We start from the raw sequence: 23,456 nt of genomic DNA on the forward strand, positions 1-23,456 counted from the left end.
TGGCATACGCTCATTTCCACTTTCGTTAATTAAACAAGCACTTATCAAATAGCATATGAGAAGTAATAGAGGGAGGGTAAAACTTGCTGAGTTTCTTGCCCGTTCTTCTCAGAACAAGGCCTTCTGGTAGTAGGCGAACGGATGGCGTAGTCTTGCTCTTTCGCGAATTTTGTAAACATTTTTGACATTCATAAGCATGCCCTAAGACGCATCTAAATTGAATATACGTATTTTGATTTTGATTTTGAGTAATAGGTATTTTGAAACGCCGTTACAAAAGAAGAAACATTTACAAAAAACACATTGTCCATGTCATGAATAATATAATTGTCAAACATCGAACGTTGCTGGATGTCTGTATAATGTCACATTGTGTCAGTTTGTCTGTCACGTCCGGTTTTATTCGGAACGATTGCATTTGGACCGTGAAATGCAATTATTCGAATCGGCTACATACTATGAGAACTTTGAAACGTTTTTAAAAAGAAACATTAAGTTAGTTCACGTAAGATATATTTAGAGATAATAACAATTACTAATTTATAATCCTTTTATTATGAACAGAGAATAGTGATGGCCTAATGGCTTCAGCGTATGACTCTCATCCCCGAGGTCGTAGGTTCGATCCCCGGCTATGCACCAATAGACTTCCTGTCTATGTGCGTATTTAACGTTCACTCGAACGGTGAAGGAAAACACCGTGATTAAACCGGTTTGCCTTAGACCCAAAAAATTTTCTTTGTCAGGCGCAGGAGGTTGATCATCTACTTGCCTAGCAAATTAAATGATCATGAAATAGATACATAAATCTAAGCCACAGACCAAAAAAGGTTGTAGTGTATTCTTATTAAAGCATAATTCGTAACCACTAAGAATAATTATCCAATATCGCAGACTAGCCCGTTAAAGACTACTTTAAAATAGTATCATTATATGACTTCGGTATTATTATAACGTTAAGAATAAATATTTCATATACTACCACAATTAAACAGAATAATCAATAAAATAAAACATATATTAGCGCAGACTCCAGTGACAAACGGTCACGTAAATGTCGTCTAACTGGGAATTTTTGTTAGAGTACATAGTCGTTTAAACATAGATACCTTCATATTTTCAATAGTTGTGAACAGGTTGATAGCTTTCGTAGAAATTAAAACCAACACCGTGCAATGTACTCTCTCAATTTCCGGTACGCTCCACTTTTCCTCTATCCATCGCTAGATTTTTCCGTAGATTTAATTACTCGACTTTAATCGGCTCGGCTATTTAACAGTATGAAATAAAGTTTTACTATCATAATCATGAATTTATAAAAAAAATATTAATTTTCATACATCAGTCACATGAAACAAAACTGTCAGATTAGTCGAATCGACGATGATGTAGTATGTAAATAATGTTTTTGCCTGTCTTATTCTGATACTGATCGAAATATATAAATATATTAGGTCACTCGGTATTACCTACATTTATTTGTGTAAAAGCTTAATAGATCTTTATTATACAACGCCAAAGAGATCGGACCTTAACTACAGCTATGAAACACACATTTCCTTTCATATCTTTGTCATATATATATCTATAAATATATGACAACCAAGTAAAAAAAAATCTAATAAGACCAAAAAGCATCAAAATTTTCCCAGCTAGGAACAGTTTTTATTGGAAAATTCAATTGTCGTTTTTGGTATTTTTCGTAATTATTATTTTTATTTTCCACCGCTTAAACCGTTCACAAATATTTCAAGATCATAATTAAGAAAATCGGTCCAGCCATTCTCGAGTTTTAGCGAGACTGAGAACGAGACGAGAAACAAACTACAAATCATTCATATATATATATTATATATGTATATATTTGTAAAAAAACCGGATTTTTATTTACGTTTTTAAAGGCATGGTACTTTGTAGGGACTGGGGCAAAGCCACCTTGCCTAGGAAAGTGTTTTGACGGGTTGGCCAATCGCCCATTATATAAAATAAACTATATAAGTAGAAAGTACCGTATCCTTCTTAAAGAGCAACAAGCTGAACTCATAGCATTTATTTACTCTATCATCTAGAAGGCACAAAAGAAGATACTTTCTGTGTCTTAATTTCTAGACTCTCGATTATTTTATTTATAATAAAATATAATTTTATAATATTTATTACAATTATACTAAAAAAAGTTTATTTATTTTAATTAGATTAAGTTTTTCCTTTAAATTTTCCCACAATATTTCATTTAGTTTCTTGGAAACCTCTTTGTATTTTCCTCGATTCTTTTCGATGAGATAAGCTGTGATTGATGTTTTAAAAGATTGAATCTTTTGTAAAATTGCAGAACAAAAAACATTGTGATGAATTAATCTGATGTATTTGACTCGTTTAAAGCACATGACTATTGTCATCAGATATTTAAATATCAGATTGTAAATTCATTCATAAATTTAATTAATAATTAACTTGTACATTGACTACTCAGAAAACTTTATAATTAGAATTTATTTTTTTGAGCAGACAATCATAACTCCATATGTCCAGTGTGTTAGTAAAAATATTCTCCTAAATGTTAATATATTGTCCTTCTTCTAGAGTAACCAACTAAAATATATATTGCATTGTAATAACGTCCTTTGTGTTTTATGGTGATGCTACGTAGGTACTGAAATGTTTAAATTATTGTTTCTTTTTTTAATATCTGTCTGGCTAATTACCCGACTATTTTGTCGTTGGAAGAGTTAAGTATCATATATGCAACGTAATACTGATTTACAAATTTTGGTTTCCATTTGATTGACAACCTTCCATTAAAAGCCTTCTTGTATTGATAAATTTAAATTTATTAAATAATAAATTGATGAATAAATTGAACTTCTTAATGTGATACGGGGAGTGCCGGAGTCCGTCGGTGTGGTGCAATGGAAACCTAAGACTAAAAACCAACTGGTATGTTCTTTATGGACGAGCCAGTCAGCTTCCGATATCATCAAAAACCTGTGTTCACCGTTTGAATATGCGAATATTTTCAGGTTTCGAAAAATAAAAATGTCCCAACTAAATAGCATAAAACTGTCAATTTACAATGATAGTATGGTAATTTTCTCTTCGTATATAGTTTTCCTCGTTCGATACGAGCCAATTCCTGGAATCGTTGGCCAAGCGCCACTCACAACTACATATCAATCGTCGTTCTCACACATGTCTCAATCGCACCTATAAATGTCGAACGAGGCTTGATAATAAAATATTGCCTACGAGCTAATAAAATAAGGTTCTCATGGATGTGTACGAAATAAATACATCGTGTATTTAATTAAACATATTTAAATAAAAATAAATCAGTTGCTCTACAACCTTTTTAGGTCTGGGCCTCAGATTTCTGTATTTGATGATTGTAATTTGTAAATGTGTCAGGCACACGCCGTCGACGTAATGGGTAAGGCAAGCCGTTTTCCTCACGATGTTTTCTTTCACTGTTCGAGCGAATGTTAAATACGCACATAGAAAGTCCATTGCACAGCCGGGTATCGAACCTACGACCGATGTGAGTCGCACGCTGAAACCACTAGGCCAACACTGCTTTTGACATAAATAAACATTTACCAGCCATAACTTTGCTTGGACAAAAGAGTGATAATACATATTATAAAATCGTAAATTGTGCTTGTAATTATTAATTTCTACATCTAGTACAAATTTATGTAGAATTAAAACATAATCTCCAGTAGTAATTTTTTTTTGTTGAACTAAGACTATTGTTGTTGTAACCTACCTATTTCTTTCGGTCCGACCTAAGGTAGAAATAAATTGGATAGCTTTTCAAAAATTCGTTTTGTATATGGCACCATTTTTTTGCCTACAAGGTATGTATAATAATTACATTGTTTAGGATATAGTCAATCATTGCCGCTATGTGGCATGGTTCAAGGGAGTCATTATTTTGATTATAATCTGAGTTGGTACAAAGGAAAGATAAAAACAACATAATGGTTTAATAATTTAAAAGTTTTTTTACTATTTTTAGAACGGTCTGTTTACCCTATGTTATTAAATGAAGGCGTGACTTTGACTGCATTTAGTACTCTTATAAATTAGTTATTTTATTATTTAGCTGTACACCATTGTAACCTTTATTTTTAATTCGGTCGTAAAAATGCACTTCAAAATAGTAAAACCCATTTGATCAGCTTTGTAATATAAGTATTCATCTTGAGAGAGCATATAAGAGGAAAAAAATCTTCTTTTTCTTCTTCTGGTCCCATGTTATTGTTAAAAGTTAACTGTAACTACTTGAATTGCCGGTTATCTTGCATGTGAAGCCGTTCCACTCCCGTACGTTCCTCAACCACGACTTCTTCCTTCTACCAGCCCGTCTTTTACCTTGAATTTTGCCCATCATTATAAGCTGCAACTAGTCGTACCGATCATGACGAAAAACGTCTCGAGATATGCGACTTTCCGGATTTTAACAGTGTCCATAAATTACGTGTCGCCCGGTTAAAAAATTACAATCTACAATTCCTTAATTTATTTATTAATTTCGTAACATAGCTAACATAAATTATACATAATAAAAAACAATTATACATAATACATACAAAAACGTTTAAACGTTTACGAAAGAAAAAAGTCAATAAAAATTATAAAATACATTTAATTAAGTAATACCATACCAATTCGGCTGTGTTGTGTGATGGTGTGAAAGTGAGGGTATGTACATGAGGGTGTGTATGTGAGGTGTGTTCATAAATCAGGTTATTTAGCGCTATGGATATATTTCGTATTCCTTTGATGAAACTAGAAAAGTTGGACTTACTAGAATTAATTAAAAATGGATGAAGGGTGTGGGAATCTGACATTACAACGAATTTAGAAAGTAAATAATCCGCCCACTGCTCTTAATATTAACATAACTCAATCAGCGAATAGTGGGTCATCTAAGCCTGTCTAGTCTTTCAAGGTTAACCACTGTGATTATTCATTAAAATTAATACGTTGTCAAACTTGTCAAATCATTTTTAATGCTTTCCTGCTTTTGTGTATACAAAAACGTGGGATAAATAAATATTTAACGATAAAGTATTGTCAGTTTATGATAATCTTTAAGCTAGAAAACGGAAGATTCTTCTCATTTCTCTATCTTGTCAAAACTCTTTAGTCTATGACAAGAAACAAAAACTATTATTGTATAATCGGGATTCCAACGCACAATATCAGGGTAGAACCATTTCATAAGCTATTTCAATCAACTTTAAAGTTATATGAGGTATCAGGGTTAGGTTATATACGCATTAAAGCTGGAAAAAAAAACATCCCGAGGAAAACAAAAAAAAATAAACAAAAAACAAGGAAAATATCAGAAGACTGTTCACCTATTTGCCTATACAACATACGAGTGTCACATATGCAGTGTAGTGGTTGTTACTGCAGTGGATGTATGTATGTGTTGGCTTACTACTATGTATAACACAATCAGAGATATTTCTAATCTATTAAGCTAGACTACTCTACTGCGAATTATTTACAGTTTTACGGGCTGAAGCTACTATAACTACTTAATATAATATATCGTGCTACAACTATACTGGAAACTGTGAACAATTAACCCCAATTTTACTATGCCTAACAATAGTTACCTAAACAATATTTTAATCTGATTATCATAATCATAACCCACTATGTAAATAACATTGCATGTAATTTTGATGTTTGTTCCAAGGCTAGATTCCTTTGTTGTGATCTGGTTATTTGAATATATAATGATATAATCGGAGGTTTTTTACTCAATGGTCATAATTGGAACCTGTTGCTGGTTGCTACATATGCCTACCGTACTTGTCCCATAAATACAATGGCGTTATACGGAAGACTAAACTATGTACTACTGTTCAAAGACTTAAGAAATAATTAAAAAATATTTGGTGTAGATTATCTTTCCCAATATTTAATTACAGAAAAAAATATCGTCTTAAGAAATCAACGCAGTTTTAAATCTAACCGGTTTTTCCATAAAATATTAATTTTAACTAAAGCATTAAACTATACTTGACGCAAAAACTATATCATTAATAAGAAAAATGTAATAGGAATTACCCTAAATTTTCGTATGAATTTTATAAATAGTTTCTCTTGAAAATCTAAAAAATACTTTTAAACATTTTATATTTTATAATCGCAATATAAGTGTGTTTCTAAATGCAACATAATTACCAGTAATCATAAAGCCGCATGACAAATTGGCCAGTTCCGCTGCCGACATGTGCAACAATTAGGAAGTTAGTAAAGCCTTCGTACAACCTGTAAACTGTTATTTTTAAAAATGGCGCTAGCTAATGAATAAATTAAATAAATAAGTTATTATTAAACTCACAAAATAATTGTACAAACAAAATTGTATTTGTATAAGACATCTACTAAAGTTTAGACACACGTACACAAATAATATTGTGGGAATAAGCTTATGTATGTACGCATATACCGATTCCGTGGACGCACTTTGTGTGTACATAGAAAAAATATATCAATCACAACGTATGTACCTCATATTTATTTATTTATTTCGTATTACTACGGATAACATAAAGTATAACAACATAAAACCATTATACTAAACAAAGATAGCCAAAGATGGAATACAAAAACGTTCAAATATGTACGAAAGAAAACTTCAATAAAAATGATTAAATACGTAATACCTAATTCGGATGTGCTGTCTGATGTATGTAAGGGTGTGAATGTGTGGTGTGCAGTTAAGCATTTTCCGCGAAAGCTATATAATTGTAGAATTCCCGGACTCCTACTATAAGTATACAAATGTTTTTATATAATATAATTGATAAACAAGTCGGCACTTTTAACACAGGAAACGTAGCCGTTGAATGTCATCAGTTGTGATAAATCGCGGCCTTTGAATTGTGTCACGTATACATTCTTATCTACACCCACTGAGATTTATATTATAGGTATGTTTACAGATTTTCGTGATGTTCTTTTAAAGTGGGTTCAAAAGTTCAGTAGGCCTTTGTAATTGTGTATTTAAAATCGTAAATTGTTTTTGTAAGAAAACACGATTGACATGCAATGCAAATAGATGAATAGAAACATCATTGATTTATATCTATTTATACCAATACTCCACTCATAAACCCTGATTTACACACACACCATCACACAAAACGCCCGGATGAGATATTCTTAGCAAAATGTATTCAATCTCTTTTTATTGTTTTTTTTGTTTCCTAAGTTTCGTACATGATTAAACCTTTTTGTATATATTATGTATTCTGTATTTTTAGTTAGCTGTAGGTGTACAAAAAAAAATTATAATTATATACATGTATATTGTGTATTTTAAAGTCTATTAATTTAAAATATATATTCAGGAAACCGGCAGTGGGATTTTTTTTAAACTGCCTTAACACATACTTATAATGTCATATTATATGTAGATTTTGTCGGTATCCATTTAAGTATCTTAATAAATATACGCGAATTATTACAACTAGGGAAACGGTTATTTAAGTAAATTACCTAATACATACACGTTTAATTCGCTTAAGTATTCTAAGGCATTCATAAGCACAAAATATTTTTTTACAGTATAGATATTATATATAGATTCATACACATTACACTCACTCATTAACTCATATGCACCCACACACTCACTCAAGCAAACTTGATTTTATACATATATATATATAATATATTATCAACTTTCTTATGAAGAGCTGACGCCGGTATATTTTTTACTTGAAAAGGTTTCAAAATATTACTCATTGCACATCTACCTATAATGAACAAACATTTTTATTTTCTATTTATTTATATAGTAATTAGTATTCTAATATACCTTAACGGTAATAGTTAACTATTTTTTGTATAAAAATAATATAATATACGTTTATATAAAGCTATTTAAGTTATTTCATCGATGTTCGCCGTTCTAATATTACTTAATGAGACAATACAGCAATTCTAAATATTCCAAACTGCCAGCAGGTGGCTGGACAATGGTTAAGGGCCTGTGCACAATGGTGCGTTGTTTGAATACTTTGCTAATGAATAAAATTAAAATAAATAAAGGATAGATAAAAATATTTCTAAACACAAGTAAGGTAAATAATAGAAACAGTGTTTGTAATTTCTTAAATTGGTCATATAAAATCCATTGACAAGTGTGTCATTAATTAACTAATGAAAATTTCAGTCCTGACAACATAAACTCGAACATTCTCTAAGCAAAATTGTCATAAAGCAGGTTTTTTGCAACTGAGCCTATGCGTGCTTATTAAATAATAAAGAATAAAAACTTTAGAGGTGTCAAGGGACACCCGGATCGAACGAAATTCCTTTCGATTAATTTATATGTTAATTGGTATCATAACAGTATGATAGATTTTCTCGACACCAATCTTACGACGAAAAAAAAAAGCCAACATCACGAGGTGTTCCCAGGCGGTCACCCATCCAAGTACTGACCTCGCCCGACGTTGCTTCGGTGATCGGATGAGAACCGGTGTATTACAATAGCAAATAGCAAAAAAGTGTCGTGACCACTTTTCGTAAGAATTTTTTCAGTCTAACCCCCTTTCACAGCGCGCGATAAGGAACTTCGTTCCAATAATAAAAAAATACCAATGGCGCTACAACCTTTTTGAGGTGGGGCCTCGGACCTCTGTATCTGTTACATGATTTGTGAATCTAATACGCAAGTCAGATCAAGATCAATCTCCTGTGAACACACGCCATCAACTTTTTGGGTCTAAGGGAACGGTTTCCTCGCGATGTTTTCCTTCACCGTTCGAGCGTATTTAAATAAGTACATAGACAAAAACGGCAAAAAACTGCCTACGACCTCAGTGATGAGAGTCGCACGCCGATGCCACTAGGCCATCACTGCTCTTCCAAAGAATAACCATACAATAAGCCGTTTATGCGATATTGAGCAAGCGAAACGGATCTCAATGCAATTTCAAATTACCGTAGATAATTCGCAGTTGTATACTATCAGTGATCACTTCATAATGTCATGTTGCAGATAAGGGAAGGGCGCGCTAGAATCTTGCCTCGAGCCCGGGTTGGGTAGGTGTTTGAACTATGCTCTATGAATCAAGCTAAATTAGTATGCTACGGGAGTAATCAAACGTGAGATTTTCTAGGAAATGTAAAGAAAAGTAAAAGTGGCTGACGTATTCATTGCGTAGATTGCGGATACTTGATATAAATTAATGAACGAAATAAATAACTAACGAAAACATTTTTAATATTTATATTTTAATGTGTTTGTATTGTCCCAATTCTTCACAATCCTTTGTGCTTATTGTTCGCGAACACTAAATTATATTTGCCATTTATTTTTATGGTATATAGAAGTATGACTTATTTGGATTTGATGCCATATAACCCCTAGGTTCTACATTGTCATCTGTCCATCTTTTCCTTTGTAGAACTAGCGGGGGAAAACTGGATAAATGTTGCGCAAAAGAAAGAAAAATGGAATAATATGGAGGAGGCTTTTACCCTAAAAGGGGCCATCCAAAAACTAGATATAAAAAATTAAAAATAAAATCTAACTTAAATTTTGTTAAAACTTACTAACTTAACTAATACTAATATAATATTAAGGAATATAAACTAACAATTGTTGTATGTATGGATTAAATAAAGTTTTAATAATAATAATAACCCCTAGATGGGGTAGAGGCCTCCACAGTCAATCTCCATCGCGTTCAGTTATTTATATTTTTAGTAGAACTCCGGCCATTCCGAGTCATCCACGTCCTAATCGACCCTGGGACCTCCAGCCACGCTCTTGCGTGCCCACTACCTAGATTTGCAACTGAGCTGAGAGTGCAAAAGGAGAATATTCTGCGCCTTAAAAGGGTAATCAACTCACTAGGGAGGAACTCGCTAACCGAGCGTGTCTGGGAGCTCTCAAGTGGCAGCCCCACTACCGGACTAGGGCATAGTAGGTTAATCTCCTGCTTAACGAAAACCCAAAAGCGGACTCATATGTTGGTACTTCGGAAAACAAGAGAGCGGACACGTTAGCAAAAGAACCGCAAGAAACTTGAATACCCCCCCTATCATACCCCCCTATCATATATCGATACCTCCCACGTAAGTTGTTGTATCTCCAAAACTGCAATTTTACAGTAGAGCGTTTCAAAGATTCAAATTAACCCAAAATCTGCATTTATCGTTGCATCTTTTTAAAATTTCGTATTTAATGTAATATAATTAGTCTTCTTAACTACGTTAAAAGAAATTTTAAGTAATATGTCTATTTGCGGAGATATTGTTCATACAACATTTTACTCCGGAGTAGAAGCTATGCCAGTTGTTGTATCTGATACTAACAACATTATACCGCGGCGCCCAGATGGCATCACTTGTGGTATATGATAGTTACAACTGTATACTTTGAAAAACATAAGTCTTACTCTGTTGTATGTGGTAATTATATTTATATTAGGTACAGAATTCAAATGTACAATTTGAAAGTGATTAATTTTTTAGGTTAATAAATAAAAAAGAAATGTTATTAAGGTTAATTTTTTGTATTAGAAACAACATCAGTGTTAAAAAGCTAACCAGAAAATCTTTGAAAATAAAATAATGAGCTTTTAAAACTTAATTAAATTACTTCTTCTATTGCTGAATAATAAAAAACGTTTTAACACATAACAATCATACAAAAGACTTTTTAAAAATTATAGAATAGGTAACGTTACAAACTCTTCTTAAGAACTAATCAAATAGAATTACAAAAATCAACATCACTATAAAAAAATAAAAATATGTACTTAATTAATCATATTTTATATGAGATCAGCTTAAAATCAAAGTAGTCATTTGGTAACCATTTATAATTTCTGGCATGTACTTATTGGTTTATAATAATGATAAAGAAATTTTAAAATAAAAACAATTGTGTTAATTGTCAACCTAACAAACATAAAATTAGCTTTTATGGAAGCCTTAAAACAATGTAAAACAAATAAATATTATTTTTATGAGATCAATATTAAAACCTGAGATGCTTAATTAAAGGCAATTCAATATAAAAAGAAAAATAAACGGAATATTTGAAAAAGACTCTATTCTGAATCAGAAAATTCAGCGTCATTATTAACGCCAACAACGAAAGATAAATGCCTGAAAAAGTCGTGATACGTAGCTGGAATAATTTCAGTATGACACAGGTTTATTAAGTCATCGTAAGTGTATAAATAAGTTTATTTTTGGACGAACGTTCTATTAGACGCTATGTACGCTATCACCTTCTGCCTGGGTGTGACCTTTTTCAAGAAATGTATGTTTGATAGTAATATTTAGCTTATGAGCAATATAAACATAAAACGCAAACACAATACGATTGCGATTCTGACCAGCACAATTGTCAGACACCAGAATCTAAATTCTTTTGCACCTTGTTCATGAATTGTATGTATAAGATATGAGAAAGACAGCCTGATACCTCATTAGAACCACGTTTGGCTTCTCCCTCGTGCCACATATAACAATGACCCTCTTTATTTGCTAAATCAAACAAAGTAAAATTAAAGACGGACACCTTCCGTTTGTAATATAAAATAATTCCGTTAATATTTCTGAAGATGTGACACTGATCGCACTGATCTTTCTTAGGAATATGAAAACTGAGCTTAAAGTTTTCATTTACAATGTCTCGATATAGACGTTCGGATTTAGCTTTCTCTTCATATATTGATTGAAGCCATTTCAAATAATTTATGAAAATTTAAATCTCCATCCAAATAGGTATAACTTATTTGACCTTTGCCTAGTAAAATGTGACTCAACTGGCTGCAAACTCTTGATATGGTCACACACACTGGTTATAACAGACTCTGTCTTTTTTACAGGGTGGTTTGATTGTTTTCCTCTTTGATCTGGAATTAATACTCCAGTAGTCGCAGCCATCTTTTCTAGGGCCTTATTAATAACCTGATCACTGACAGAAATAGTGCTTAAGAAATGTTTTTTGCATACATCCACATAATTATCTTCACCATGATCTACTGGAAATTAGTACTATATCGTGTACTTTCGTCTTGAAGTGGTATCTGTGTAGACTGCGTTTATTTTGCTTTTTTACTAAGCTGACTATATACATCTATTGTTTTTCTCGATTGCCCGAATTCCAAAAACTCTCAAATATCTTCTGTCTTTTTCCTTCACTTAATTTATTAAAACACTTCTTGCGGCATTGACATGGCGGCCCCATCTTTCTCTTTGCTTGAATTTTACCATTTCTTGACATGTACTCTTATCCCATATTACGTAAATTCTTTCTCTTAGTGTCTATCTATTAATTAAAATGTCTTTTTCTTATATTACCTTTATCTTTCATTGGTTGACGACGGCGATCGCTTGTGCTAGGACTAATATTCGAAATATCTGACAGCGGACTATAACTGTTTATTGTTGTATACGTTGAGCAGCTAGACAGATAACCTGGTGAGGGTACGGGCAAAATATCAAAAGTTGATAGGTTTTCTTTTGTATATAATAAGGGCAGAAATCATTATCACAGTCGTAGTCCAAGTGGTTGGTACCACAAGAAGGTGAAGGGTGCGATGTTTCGAGATTTGCAGTATAAGAATCTGAAGCAACTTCTAGGTTATTATCAAAGATATCTGCTGCTAAAACAATGCACTAGGTATGCATCTGGCTATTGAGGCAGTCGGACTTACCATTTAAAGATCGACTTTTGAACTGATGACTTGACTTACAACGTAAATTTTCAGTAAAAAAAAAGTAAATCCAACGTAAAATATTGCATTTCACTATACAACTACATTTTGATGAACGATTTCCGAAGTAAAACGATGTATTTATTAGATACAACAAAATGTTTAACTTCAACGAAGACGTAAAATATTGTATGTATTACATACAACATTTTCGATGAACGCTCACCGGCGTATATTGTTGTAAGTAATCTATACAATAGTTTAGGTTGGGGCCACCAGCCAAAGTGTTAGTAATCTAATTCATGCGACTAAAATAATACAAAATGAAACTTATTATGAATATTTTGTAGGTTTGAATTAGAAAAACTGTTTAATTCTATTTCATTTAATGAAATATTGTCCTTTTCCATGGGTGTATCGGAGTTGTTATTTTGTATATTCGCATTATTCAGCAAATCACATATTCGATGCCCTCTTGATAATATAATACTTGCACGTTTCATTATAACAAATAAGAAGTAAACTAATTACGTTAATGAATTATCAAATAATATATGCGATGGCAACGTGCGTGCGGCCGGTTGAAAGTCCGGCGTAGTCTGTTGTATGTAACCAATATGAGGCGCGAGCGCGTGATTTTACCCACCTCGCGCCCCGCGTACACAAATGCATAGGCATATACATTGGTCTACTCCGTTCGCGTTTGAAAATTACAACATTATGCGTCTGACAATTCCTTTAAAAATAGTGTTTTTGTTGGTTTTTTTACTTTGAATGGATATAATGGTCCATATTAGGATGTTTTTCAGCAAAAAAGCAAAATAGCATTTTTGTGGCATACAACAACTTACGTGGGAGGTATCGATATTAAACGCCAGCAAAAGGCGTTAGAAGTATGGAATAAAGGCTACCAGGGGGGCAACAGATGTTAGAACTGCATATAAGTTTATAAAAAAGAAGCATATCACACCCTAGATGGCGCAAATTCTTGCAGGACACGAAGCCTTTGCACGCTACCTGCACAGGTTTAAAGTCAAGACAAGTTGAAGATTTCAAGAAGTCATTTATCGACGACTCATATTTATATAAGTATACAGCATATTGATCAAAATGAATATTGAATATAATAGCTAAACAAATTAGTTATGACGGTAACATAATAGCATGGTTAATTGCCAGTAACGTAGATTTATGGCTTTCAATTGTTAAGTCATAGCCTCAGCAAATGTTAACTACAATAGACCCATAATAATTAATAATCATATTAAAATTACTTATAAGTTTGAGTATAATAATAATTAAGGTAGTTCCTGACACGGGCAGCTCACCTGATGTTAAGTGATACCGCCGCCCATAGGCACTCATATTGAGGGCTCGCAAGTTGCCGGCCGTTTAGAAAATGGTACGCTCTATTCTTGTAGGACCCTAAGTCGAATTGATTCGGAAATACTTTGGGGGGCTGGTTCCACATAGTGGTGGTTCGCAGCAAAAACTGCCTATTAAAAGCTCAGTTGTGGAATATGTACTCAGTATTAATGATTTACATAGAATGACACTTGAGAGCTATGCTTATTTAAATTTGCGATTAATAACTTGCCAGCCAGATAAATTCCATCCAGGCTTTAAATTGTGGAGGCATTCCCTTCTTTCTAGGTAGACCATGATCCAAGGTAGACCTATATATACTCTATAGGTATACCTTGGATCATGGGAAAAAAGGATAATAAAAATGTCGTTAATTTTATTTAGTACTTAAATGTTTATCTAGGCTTTGAGAATCAGAATGCGTGACCACTTAGCTATGGTAACTTAATGGTATGTAAAGTTGCATGTTCTACGTGATAAGGCACGCTCAAATAGCGATAAAGTTAGGTCATCGCTGAACTAATCAGGAACTAAGAATATTTCTGTTTTCATATTTGCCCTTTTTAACATACGGATGGAATTGTAAATTGCATTGAAATGTCAGGTAAACCACGATCTAGGTTTATTAGTTATTGCAAAAATTAATAGTGAAACTTGCTAATAAATATCTTAATGGTTTAACCGTGCCCAGATTTCTTCAAAGATATTTTTATAAATGGTAAAAACAACGATTAAAATTGTTCTTTTGCCTTTTGTACAATTTATTGAAAAATTAATTTAATATTAATTAAATGAACAAATTACTCTGAATACATCTGGTATTGTAACTAAAAATACCACGTTCGCTGTAATGTATGACTCACTTGATTTATTTACTTAATTAACAAGAAAAAACTATGTCAAGACCTGCCTTTTGATTCTTAGATGATTTAATGCATTCCGATATTCTTAACTAAATCAATTTAAAAAAAGTACATTCAATACGAGTTGGCCTAGTGGATTCAGCGTGCGACTCTCACCCCTGAGGGGGTAGGTTCGAAAGTTTGTTGTACACCATCTTTCTATGTGCGCATTTACGCTCGTACGGTGAAGGGAAATATCGTGAGGAACTACCGAAAAGACGACGGCGTGTCAGGCATAGAAGCCTGATCACCTACTTGCTTATTATTAGAAACAACTGATTTCTAAATATATACAGAGAACTGAAGTCGTGAACGAGGGGTTATAGCGCTAATGGGGTTTTATTGTATGTGGGTATTCTATACTAACCTATTATAATATTTATATATAAGTTCCAAAATAATTGTATACATAAAAATATACAAGAAAATATCACAAACTTTACACACACACACACACACATCACTTATATTAGCTGTATATGCTCCATACATGAAATTTGAATATATGTGTGTTCGCGAGAGTTGATATTACAGTACCTTACTTATTTGGTTCGGCTATATTACATTTACATTATTTGGGTTTCTTGTGCGTTGTACGAAAACTGCTTATTTCATTGAGATATGTTTTTTTAGTGTTGTCATAACTAAGTCCAATCAACCAACAAGAAACGTTATTAGACACTCTATAAAGGTTAAACGGCTGAATAAAAAACCTTATTTTCCAAGCTCATTTGTGTATAAATATCGTAATTATAATTATATATTAACGGAATGTAAAAAAGATAAATACAAAGTTGAATCCTTATTCGTAATCGTACAAATACATTTTTATCAAAGAGGCAAAAAAGTCGGGATTAAAAACATGTTCGTAGTACTTCAGATGAAATAAACTGCACAAAGATTTGCAGAATTTTAATCGCACGACTTATACGCAATGATTCTCATAATTTTCTTTTTTACCACATGAGTCAACATAGAATCCAGGCCAACTTGGAATAAGCTATGAGTTTGCATCACTATATTGCTATGTATAAGTTGTAATATAGTAAATAGTATGTTTCTAAGGTCTCAGTACAATACGTTAAGAGAGCATTTTACTTTTGCACTTTTCAACGAACAATGCATCAAAAAGGAAACCAGTAGTAAATTTTACAAATTGTACGTACACCTAACTAAATTTTTCGTATAGTGTTAAGACCTTTCATAATGTATTAAATTACACACAATTATAGAGTATTTGCTCTGAACCTACATAGTAATATTAATATTTAAAATGGATAAATGAAAAACTAAATTTAAAAAAAAAATTTGGTCTCTGTGGCAGTGTACCTTTAACGCTGGCAGCATTTCCTCACTGTATTGCGATACTTATTCGTTGAGCGAGGAAAGCACCAGCTCTGGGGCACCGGTACTATCTACCTCTTAACTCCAAAGGGAACTAAACCAAAGTTGGCAAAAAAGATAGAACCTATCTTATCATCAGTAATAATTAGATTCCAATTAAATAAAGCCTTACAGATAAACAGAAAAAGAACATTCTACATGTATTTTCGAATCACCAAGAGTATTTTTGGATAAATTAAAGAGACATACTTTTTCCACAGGTTCACATGGAGATTCGACAATATTCAATACATACATATTTCTCAAACCATTATGTTTCTATCTGTCTTTATTTATCAAACAATGCGAGTGAGTTACATTTAGTATTCAGTGTGGTCTCCATTCATACTGATATTGTTGCGTTGTGCAATACCAAACCCAGTATTGTCTTTTGTTACCGCCTCTATGGCGTATGGTACAGGTTATTTCTCTAATATGTTGATTTATATCTATCTTTATGTAAAGAAATAACTTCTTAAGATTGTTAATTATCTGTCATGTGTCAAACCTGACGTTTTATTTAATTGTATTATTGAGTTTGTTAGTCTGTGAAATTTTTGCAATACTTAAGTGTTTTTGTTAAACTATTTTCAGATTTTAATTTAGACTTATATTAAAAATTATTGTTTTGAAGAACTTTTATGAAACAACAAACTCTTAATGTTGTTTCTATAGCTACTTCTGGTAATTGATTAATTATTTATTACTTTATTTGACTTCATGTAGTTTTTAATTAATTATGAGTGTGAGAATAAATCTATAATCATTTCAGAATTTCATTGGAGTTTCCTCCATCGTATATATTTCATGTAAACACCAGATTGAAACGTATTCGGCACATCGACTTCACAATTAAGTCTTAAACTCAAATAAATAAGTATTATGGCACGTTAATCTACAGGAAAATATTAATAATTGAGGCTTATATTTTTTTTCTATAGAACAGCTGGCATCTGATACCGCCGTCCATGGACACTCTTAATGGCAGGGATCACGAGTGCGTTGCCGGCCTTTTAAGAATTGGTACGCTCTTTTCAAGAAGGACCCTTCTTTTTTTTAATGTTTTCTAGATAATTCCCCAACTATGTAGTCGTCGGAGGTATAAAATAGCTTACGTAAATGGTATTTGTATATAATATTAGGTTACCGATTAATACTGTAAGTCTATTTGTACACATTTTAAGCAATGAGTATCAATTACATAAACTGCTAATATCAATTGTATATTATACTGACCCTATTTTGAGTACATAAGTACTTTTGCACGCACGCCAGTTTGTCCTACTACTTGTTTAATAGTGTGGGCCTAATAATGCTAGTTTAGTATCGGTAATTTATCATAGAAACATAGGTAAATGTACCTACAGAATCTTTGACTTCGAATCTAAATAAATAAATTATAAAAGTGTAGTGAACGTACCTATAGGTACATATTAATTTTAATAGGATTTAAGTTAGGTAAGATTTGCGTTCTTAAACTAAACATAACTTCATAACATAAATATTATTTTTAATGGCTTCTTCATGTTTGAGAATATACAATGTATTCCTGCGTTATATTATTATTAATCTAGAATTCGTTTTATAAATATTTTTTTAGGTTCATATAAATTACCTTAAAATAAATTTACCACTTATCGACATATTTTTTGAAACTATCACGTGCCTAGTCAGCCTAGAACCGTGCAGTGACCGACAATGAGGACAGCTATGCGCTTGCGCACGCGACCTCACGCATATTAATATGTTATATTCGGTATATTTTTAGTATTTAATAAAAAAATAAACTGTTTAAATCCATAAAAGCGTAATGTGTAATAGAATGACAAAAATATGTTTAACAATTAATTTCTCATATAATATCAAATTTAAAAATAAAAAAAAATTTTTTTTGGCAACTGGACAGACTCCACAATCCCACCTGATGTTACGTGAGATGTTGCCTATTGGAAGGCACTCCTCTCCTGGAGATGCCTAATTAACTGCCGCTTAAATAAATCCATATTATACTGTCTAGGGAAGATGGGAGGCTAGAAAGAAGATCCACTCTTTGCACCTGGCACCTGGGGAAAACGAAGGGGTGAAACTCCAGCGTGCTTCTAGATGAGCGTTGTTTGAAAGGGGATGATGGGATTAGATTGTGTAGCTCACGTCCGTCATGGAGCATCCGGTATTGTTTGTTTTTGTTAAAAAAAAATTGTTAAAAAAACATTGATTAGAAGTAACATATTCTCGTTATATTTAAGCTAGCTATGTCCCGCTATTTTACTTTTGTTTGAATTCGGTCGAAGAATATTATTGACAATAGGCGTCCTCGCTAAATTAACAAAATAATTTTTCAATTCGAACTATTAGATCCTGGCTAGCACGTTAAACCAAGCAAACATTCTCTACTATTAAAAATTAAAATTATTTAACATTATTTTAATTTTGTAAATATATTTGTTTGCAAATGGCGACCAAGCTGGAGCTGGTATTAACTAAGCAACGAACAATGCATAACTCTTTTTTGCCAACCGCGGAAACCAATTGTTATGTTGGGAATTATTGTTTATTGTTACTAATATATTAATATGCAATAGTTTCTTGTTTTATGTGAATTAAATTAACAGAACTAATTACAGTTGTAATAACGTCATTCGAATTTATAATGCTCTGATACTGTATTTTTGTTTAGCTTCTTTTACTATTCATTAATAAGCACACATAGACACACCTAAAATTGAGAACTTGAATAAAAACGTGTTGTCAATTAAAGCGTTGGTCTGGGAAAACTGATCGTAGTAGTTCAGGGTGTGACAGGATTCGGAATGCCATGTGATTAAACGCTATTTGAGATGGTTTCGAAGCTTATTAATAGTAGTAAATACCAATGATAAGATATTATTTCTTAGCATTCAATTACCTTCTAAGCGACAATGGCATATAGCGTGACGAAGACGCGATAATAATTGTATATAATCAAGACTACGGATCCTTCACCTCATTGAAACAAAAGCATTATCATTTTAAAACGTCTTGAACCTTGGCATACACCCGTAAGATCCGATTATTTTAATCATAAGTTCCAGCTTGTGCTGTAAAATATTTACTGAAAGAAAGAAACTTTATTATACACAATAACAGGATATTTAGGTAAAATTAAGTGCACTAGCTCCTACACTAGAAGTCCCTGTGTCGTGGGCAGCCAGTCTCTTCCTTTTGACATGTTAACTGTACTTTACTTTATCGATACCTCCTAAGTATACTGAGTCAACTGACATTTTAGTAATTTTACAGGAGAGCCATTTTAAGGCAAATTGTTTATATTTTAATTAAATCAAACTAATTCGGAATAAATTAAATGTTTTTTTACTAAAGATTGAAAGCTCTTCCTTTGGTATAACATGATTTTGCTGAATTTTGTTTTTAAATGATATTTTATGTACATGACTCATTATACACGGGCGGGACTCAATAGTAAAATGGTTTAACTACCAGTTATATTCATGTACGTTGTACATGAAAATCCATGGCTTACTCGAAAGTATTTAGAAATATGATAATCATTTTATTAATATCATACTACTTTTGGTTATTTTCGATTTTTTTTGTCCCACTTAATAATAAAATGTTTAAATTACATCACTTGACTCATTATACTAGGAAAGTACTTACCTATGTTAGTAGTTAAAACCTCAACGTATACTGGACTAATATAATTAATCGAGGCTTTTTAATTACTCATTTTAGGTATTTCGAATACCTCACGAAATTAATAAAGGTTAGGAAGAAGTAGTCTCATTAACAAAACAACACATTTAAAGAATCGCTATATATTTTTCGTTTATACTAAGTAGGACCCTTTTTTGTAGCATGTAGTAATCATTAAAGTTTCTTGAAAAGTAACAAACATCAATAAAAATAATAGAAACTAAATAATAGATATGAATAATATAAATATCTAAAAATCTAGGAAATTCTAACGCTCAAAAAATTGCTATAAGGTTAAACAAAATAAATAAAAATATTAAAGGTTGAACGAATCAAACATCAATCTGAATCACTATCTTCTGCTCCATTAGAGTTATTTAGATAGATAGATAGATCCATCATTAGTAGTTGTCCAGTTGTTTATAAGTTTCGACTTTGATTTGAAGTCCTTTATTAAATCCTGAGACACTTCAATAACTGTGTACATGTATCTAAAAGCTGTATATCATTGATCAGGCATATAAAGCTTTTTATCTTTGTCTGTCTTTCAATTAAAGCGTGCATACTGTCGCCTTCACTTTGTGAAATACCCACTATTAGAAAGCGATGGCTAATAGCTATACTACACTTTAAACTACCTAACATATACATTAAGAAATAAATCCTATTCCTATTTTGGCCTCCACAGTTGTCTGACTAAAACAGGTAATCATTGACACCTTCACCACCCGTATCTTCTATAAACTTAAAATGATAGCTGGAAATTTCAATTGCACCTCTCTTTGCTGTCTGTTGATACCATCAAAAGCAATCACCTTGGCGAGATCCCAGAATTAATATCGTGAAATTATACAAATAATATTTCCGTTTATAATAAAAAGTACTCACGCTTCCGTGAGACACTTTTGAAGATCAGATGCTGATGTAAGGATTTCATTATTTTGTAACGCTGATTTTTTATCTTTTGTTTTCATTTTTCTAGCTTTCTCTTTTTTTTTAAATGCTCTTCATGCTTTTCTTTATCTGCCTGCAGAACTTGCTTGTTATTTTCATAAATGTGACATTGTTCACAAATATCTTTTTTGGGTTTATAAAACCTATATATAGATATTGTCTCACAGTAGTCCATAAACCATTCGATTCATGAACAGTTTTCGGAAGGATAAAAAGCCTTCCAGATAATTTTTACTTGATTTTTGGCGAGTGTAATGTGACTCTACAGGAGAAAATGCTTCAACGTGATCTGTAACACTGTGAACGTTATCGGATGGATTATATGTTCATCCAAAGACCACGCTATCTGATTTAATAAATCCATTACCTTTATCGGACTTTTCTAAATCTGTATAAGCAAAATCAAAACTAATAGAAAGAGTTCTCAACAACATAGTTTTGCAAACCGATATTTTTGTGGTCTTAATAATATTATCTCCTTCACTGCTTTTTTTTATCGACAATATTTTTTCTCTATTTTTCCAGCTCTTACAACATATCTTGCCAAAAAACCCATTGTCTTCGCTGGTCCAATAATCCAAAACATTCTGTTAATTTCTCACTGCATTTTTTCCGACAAGTTGAGGGGCAAGAAGTTTTCATAATTCTCGTAGCATGTACTCTTCCGTTTCTACTGACATATATTCCAATCCTCTATTAAGCTTATATTTCCTCTCCTTATCCTTACATTTTTTATGAAAACTTTCATTTCATTATCTTTTTTCGCAATGGAAATGCGCTTTTGGCGTTATTGGACGATAAGTAGGTATGTGATATCATTAATGTCAGAAATTAACAGGAGATGAGTCAAAAGAATTATACGGCGATGGTACTGGAGTAATATCACAATAATTTTCTATAATGCTATTCTGGATGGGCGAATTACCTGGAGTGTTCTCTATGACTGATGGCGATCGATCTCCTTTTTGAGTTCAGTTATCAACATTCGATACCCAAGGCAAAGAGCAAAGAATATAATCTAGGAATAATATTATGTAAGCATTAGAAGGGATATTCTGCGATACTTCCTTGCTATCATTCTAATCAATATCATCAAGTATTGATAGCTCCTCTTCCATAAAATTAGCATCCGGTGGCAATGGAGACTCTAAAACAAACAACAATTAAAAACACAAGAATTCATATTTTTATATTTAACGTGCCAATATCAAGTTATAAAATTTATAACACATAAAAAAATATATTATACCACAATTAAAACAAATATATCAAAAATTGAATTAGTACATTATTATAGCCAGATAAATCAAGTGTCTTCTTTATAAAGTTTGTTCGTTGTAAACAGGTGTAAATATAGTTGTATCAGTATACGGCGTACTAAGCAACGTGTAACAATTATCAAACAAAAATGGCAAAATCACACTATATGCAACATAAATAAAGTATATCAATGTAACTTACCATATTCATCCCTGTTTTGCATTATATCACCGATTCCTGAGATATTGCTAATTGTATCATTAGTATTATTCACCTTATTATTGAGAAAATTAAAAAAAATTCGCGCCCTCGCCGTCATTTATCGTATACTGAGCCATAATATACTTGTATCAATGCGTCCCTTCTGACGCCCCGCGAATACTGATACAATGTTATTTGGATCAGTATACAATGTACGATTTTAACTGATGTTGAAATTGATTTAGTATACGTGAAATTATCTCGGTAATTATAGGTCTTTTAAAAAAAAAAATAACACTAACATTAAGATCATGGTTTATTATGTACTTTTGTATAAAAAAAACAAAATACCTAAATTTGTTAGATGACTCAGTATACTTAGGAGGTATCGTTATGTTTACTTATGTAGTCATTTATAATTAAACTATTTTTGCACAATAAGAATATTTTCTGTATCAGATACTACTATACTAAATGTCAAATTTTTGTACACACTCCATGTTTAAGCTTTAACATACAATGAAATGAAAATTTCATATTACTATGAATGTTTTATATTCACAATTGTGTTTATAAAACGCATGCCTCGACTCTTCTTAAAATAATTTTCTATAATTAATTATAACTTAAGCATGTCTTACTTGTTCATGTCAGTTAACCTGATTTCTGCATAGTATTTATCAGTTCAGTAAGAATTATTCGATCGATTTCAGGTTCAACACGACGGACAACGACACAAAGCAGTGCCAATGCAACGAGAGACTCTCAACTATTGTCAGTCCTCGCAGCAAGGCGACGACAGCTGCTCACGGGACGACTCACCAGTCATATCAATACCCTTGCCTCAATAGCCCATAAACCCCACAAGTTAGTATCCGTAATTGATGAAATCACTTTGATGTAGAAATTTTCTAAAGGTGGAGATGAAGAATCCATCATTTCAGATTCATCACTCCATCAAAAAAGCTTCCATTGTCCAAGTATAAAA

The 23,456-nt window shown here is 32.2% G+C and overlaps 1 protein-coding gene across 1 annotated transcript in view; it reads left to right on the forward strand.

Annotated features, from left to right (window-relative positions):
• LOC125056838 (probable serine/threonine-protein kinase dyrk2) overlaps positions 1 to 23,456 on the forward strand; it is a 107,337-nt gene that overhangs the window by 77,041 nt on the left and 6,840 nt on the right. Inside the window, exon 2 of the mRNA XM_047660144.1 lies at positions 23,182 to 23,335. Coding sequence (XP_047516100.1) covers positions 23,182 to 23,335 — 154 coding nt within the window. The remainder of the gene's footprint in view (positions 1 to 23,181; positions 23,336 to 23,456) is intronic.

Source organism: Pieris napi, chromosome 15 (genome assembly GCF_905475465.1).
Source record: "Pieris napi chromosome 15, ilPieNapi1.2, whole genome shotgun sequence".
Lineage (NCBI taxonomy): Eukaryota > Metazoa > Arthropoda > Insecta > Lepidoptera > Pieridae > Pieris > Pieris napi.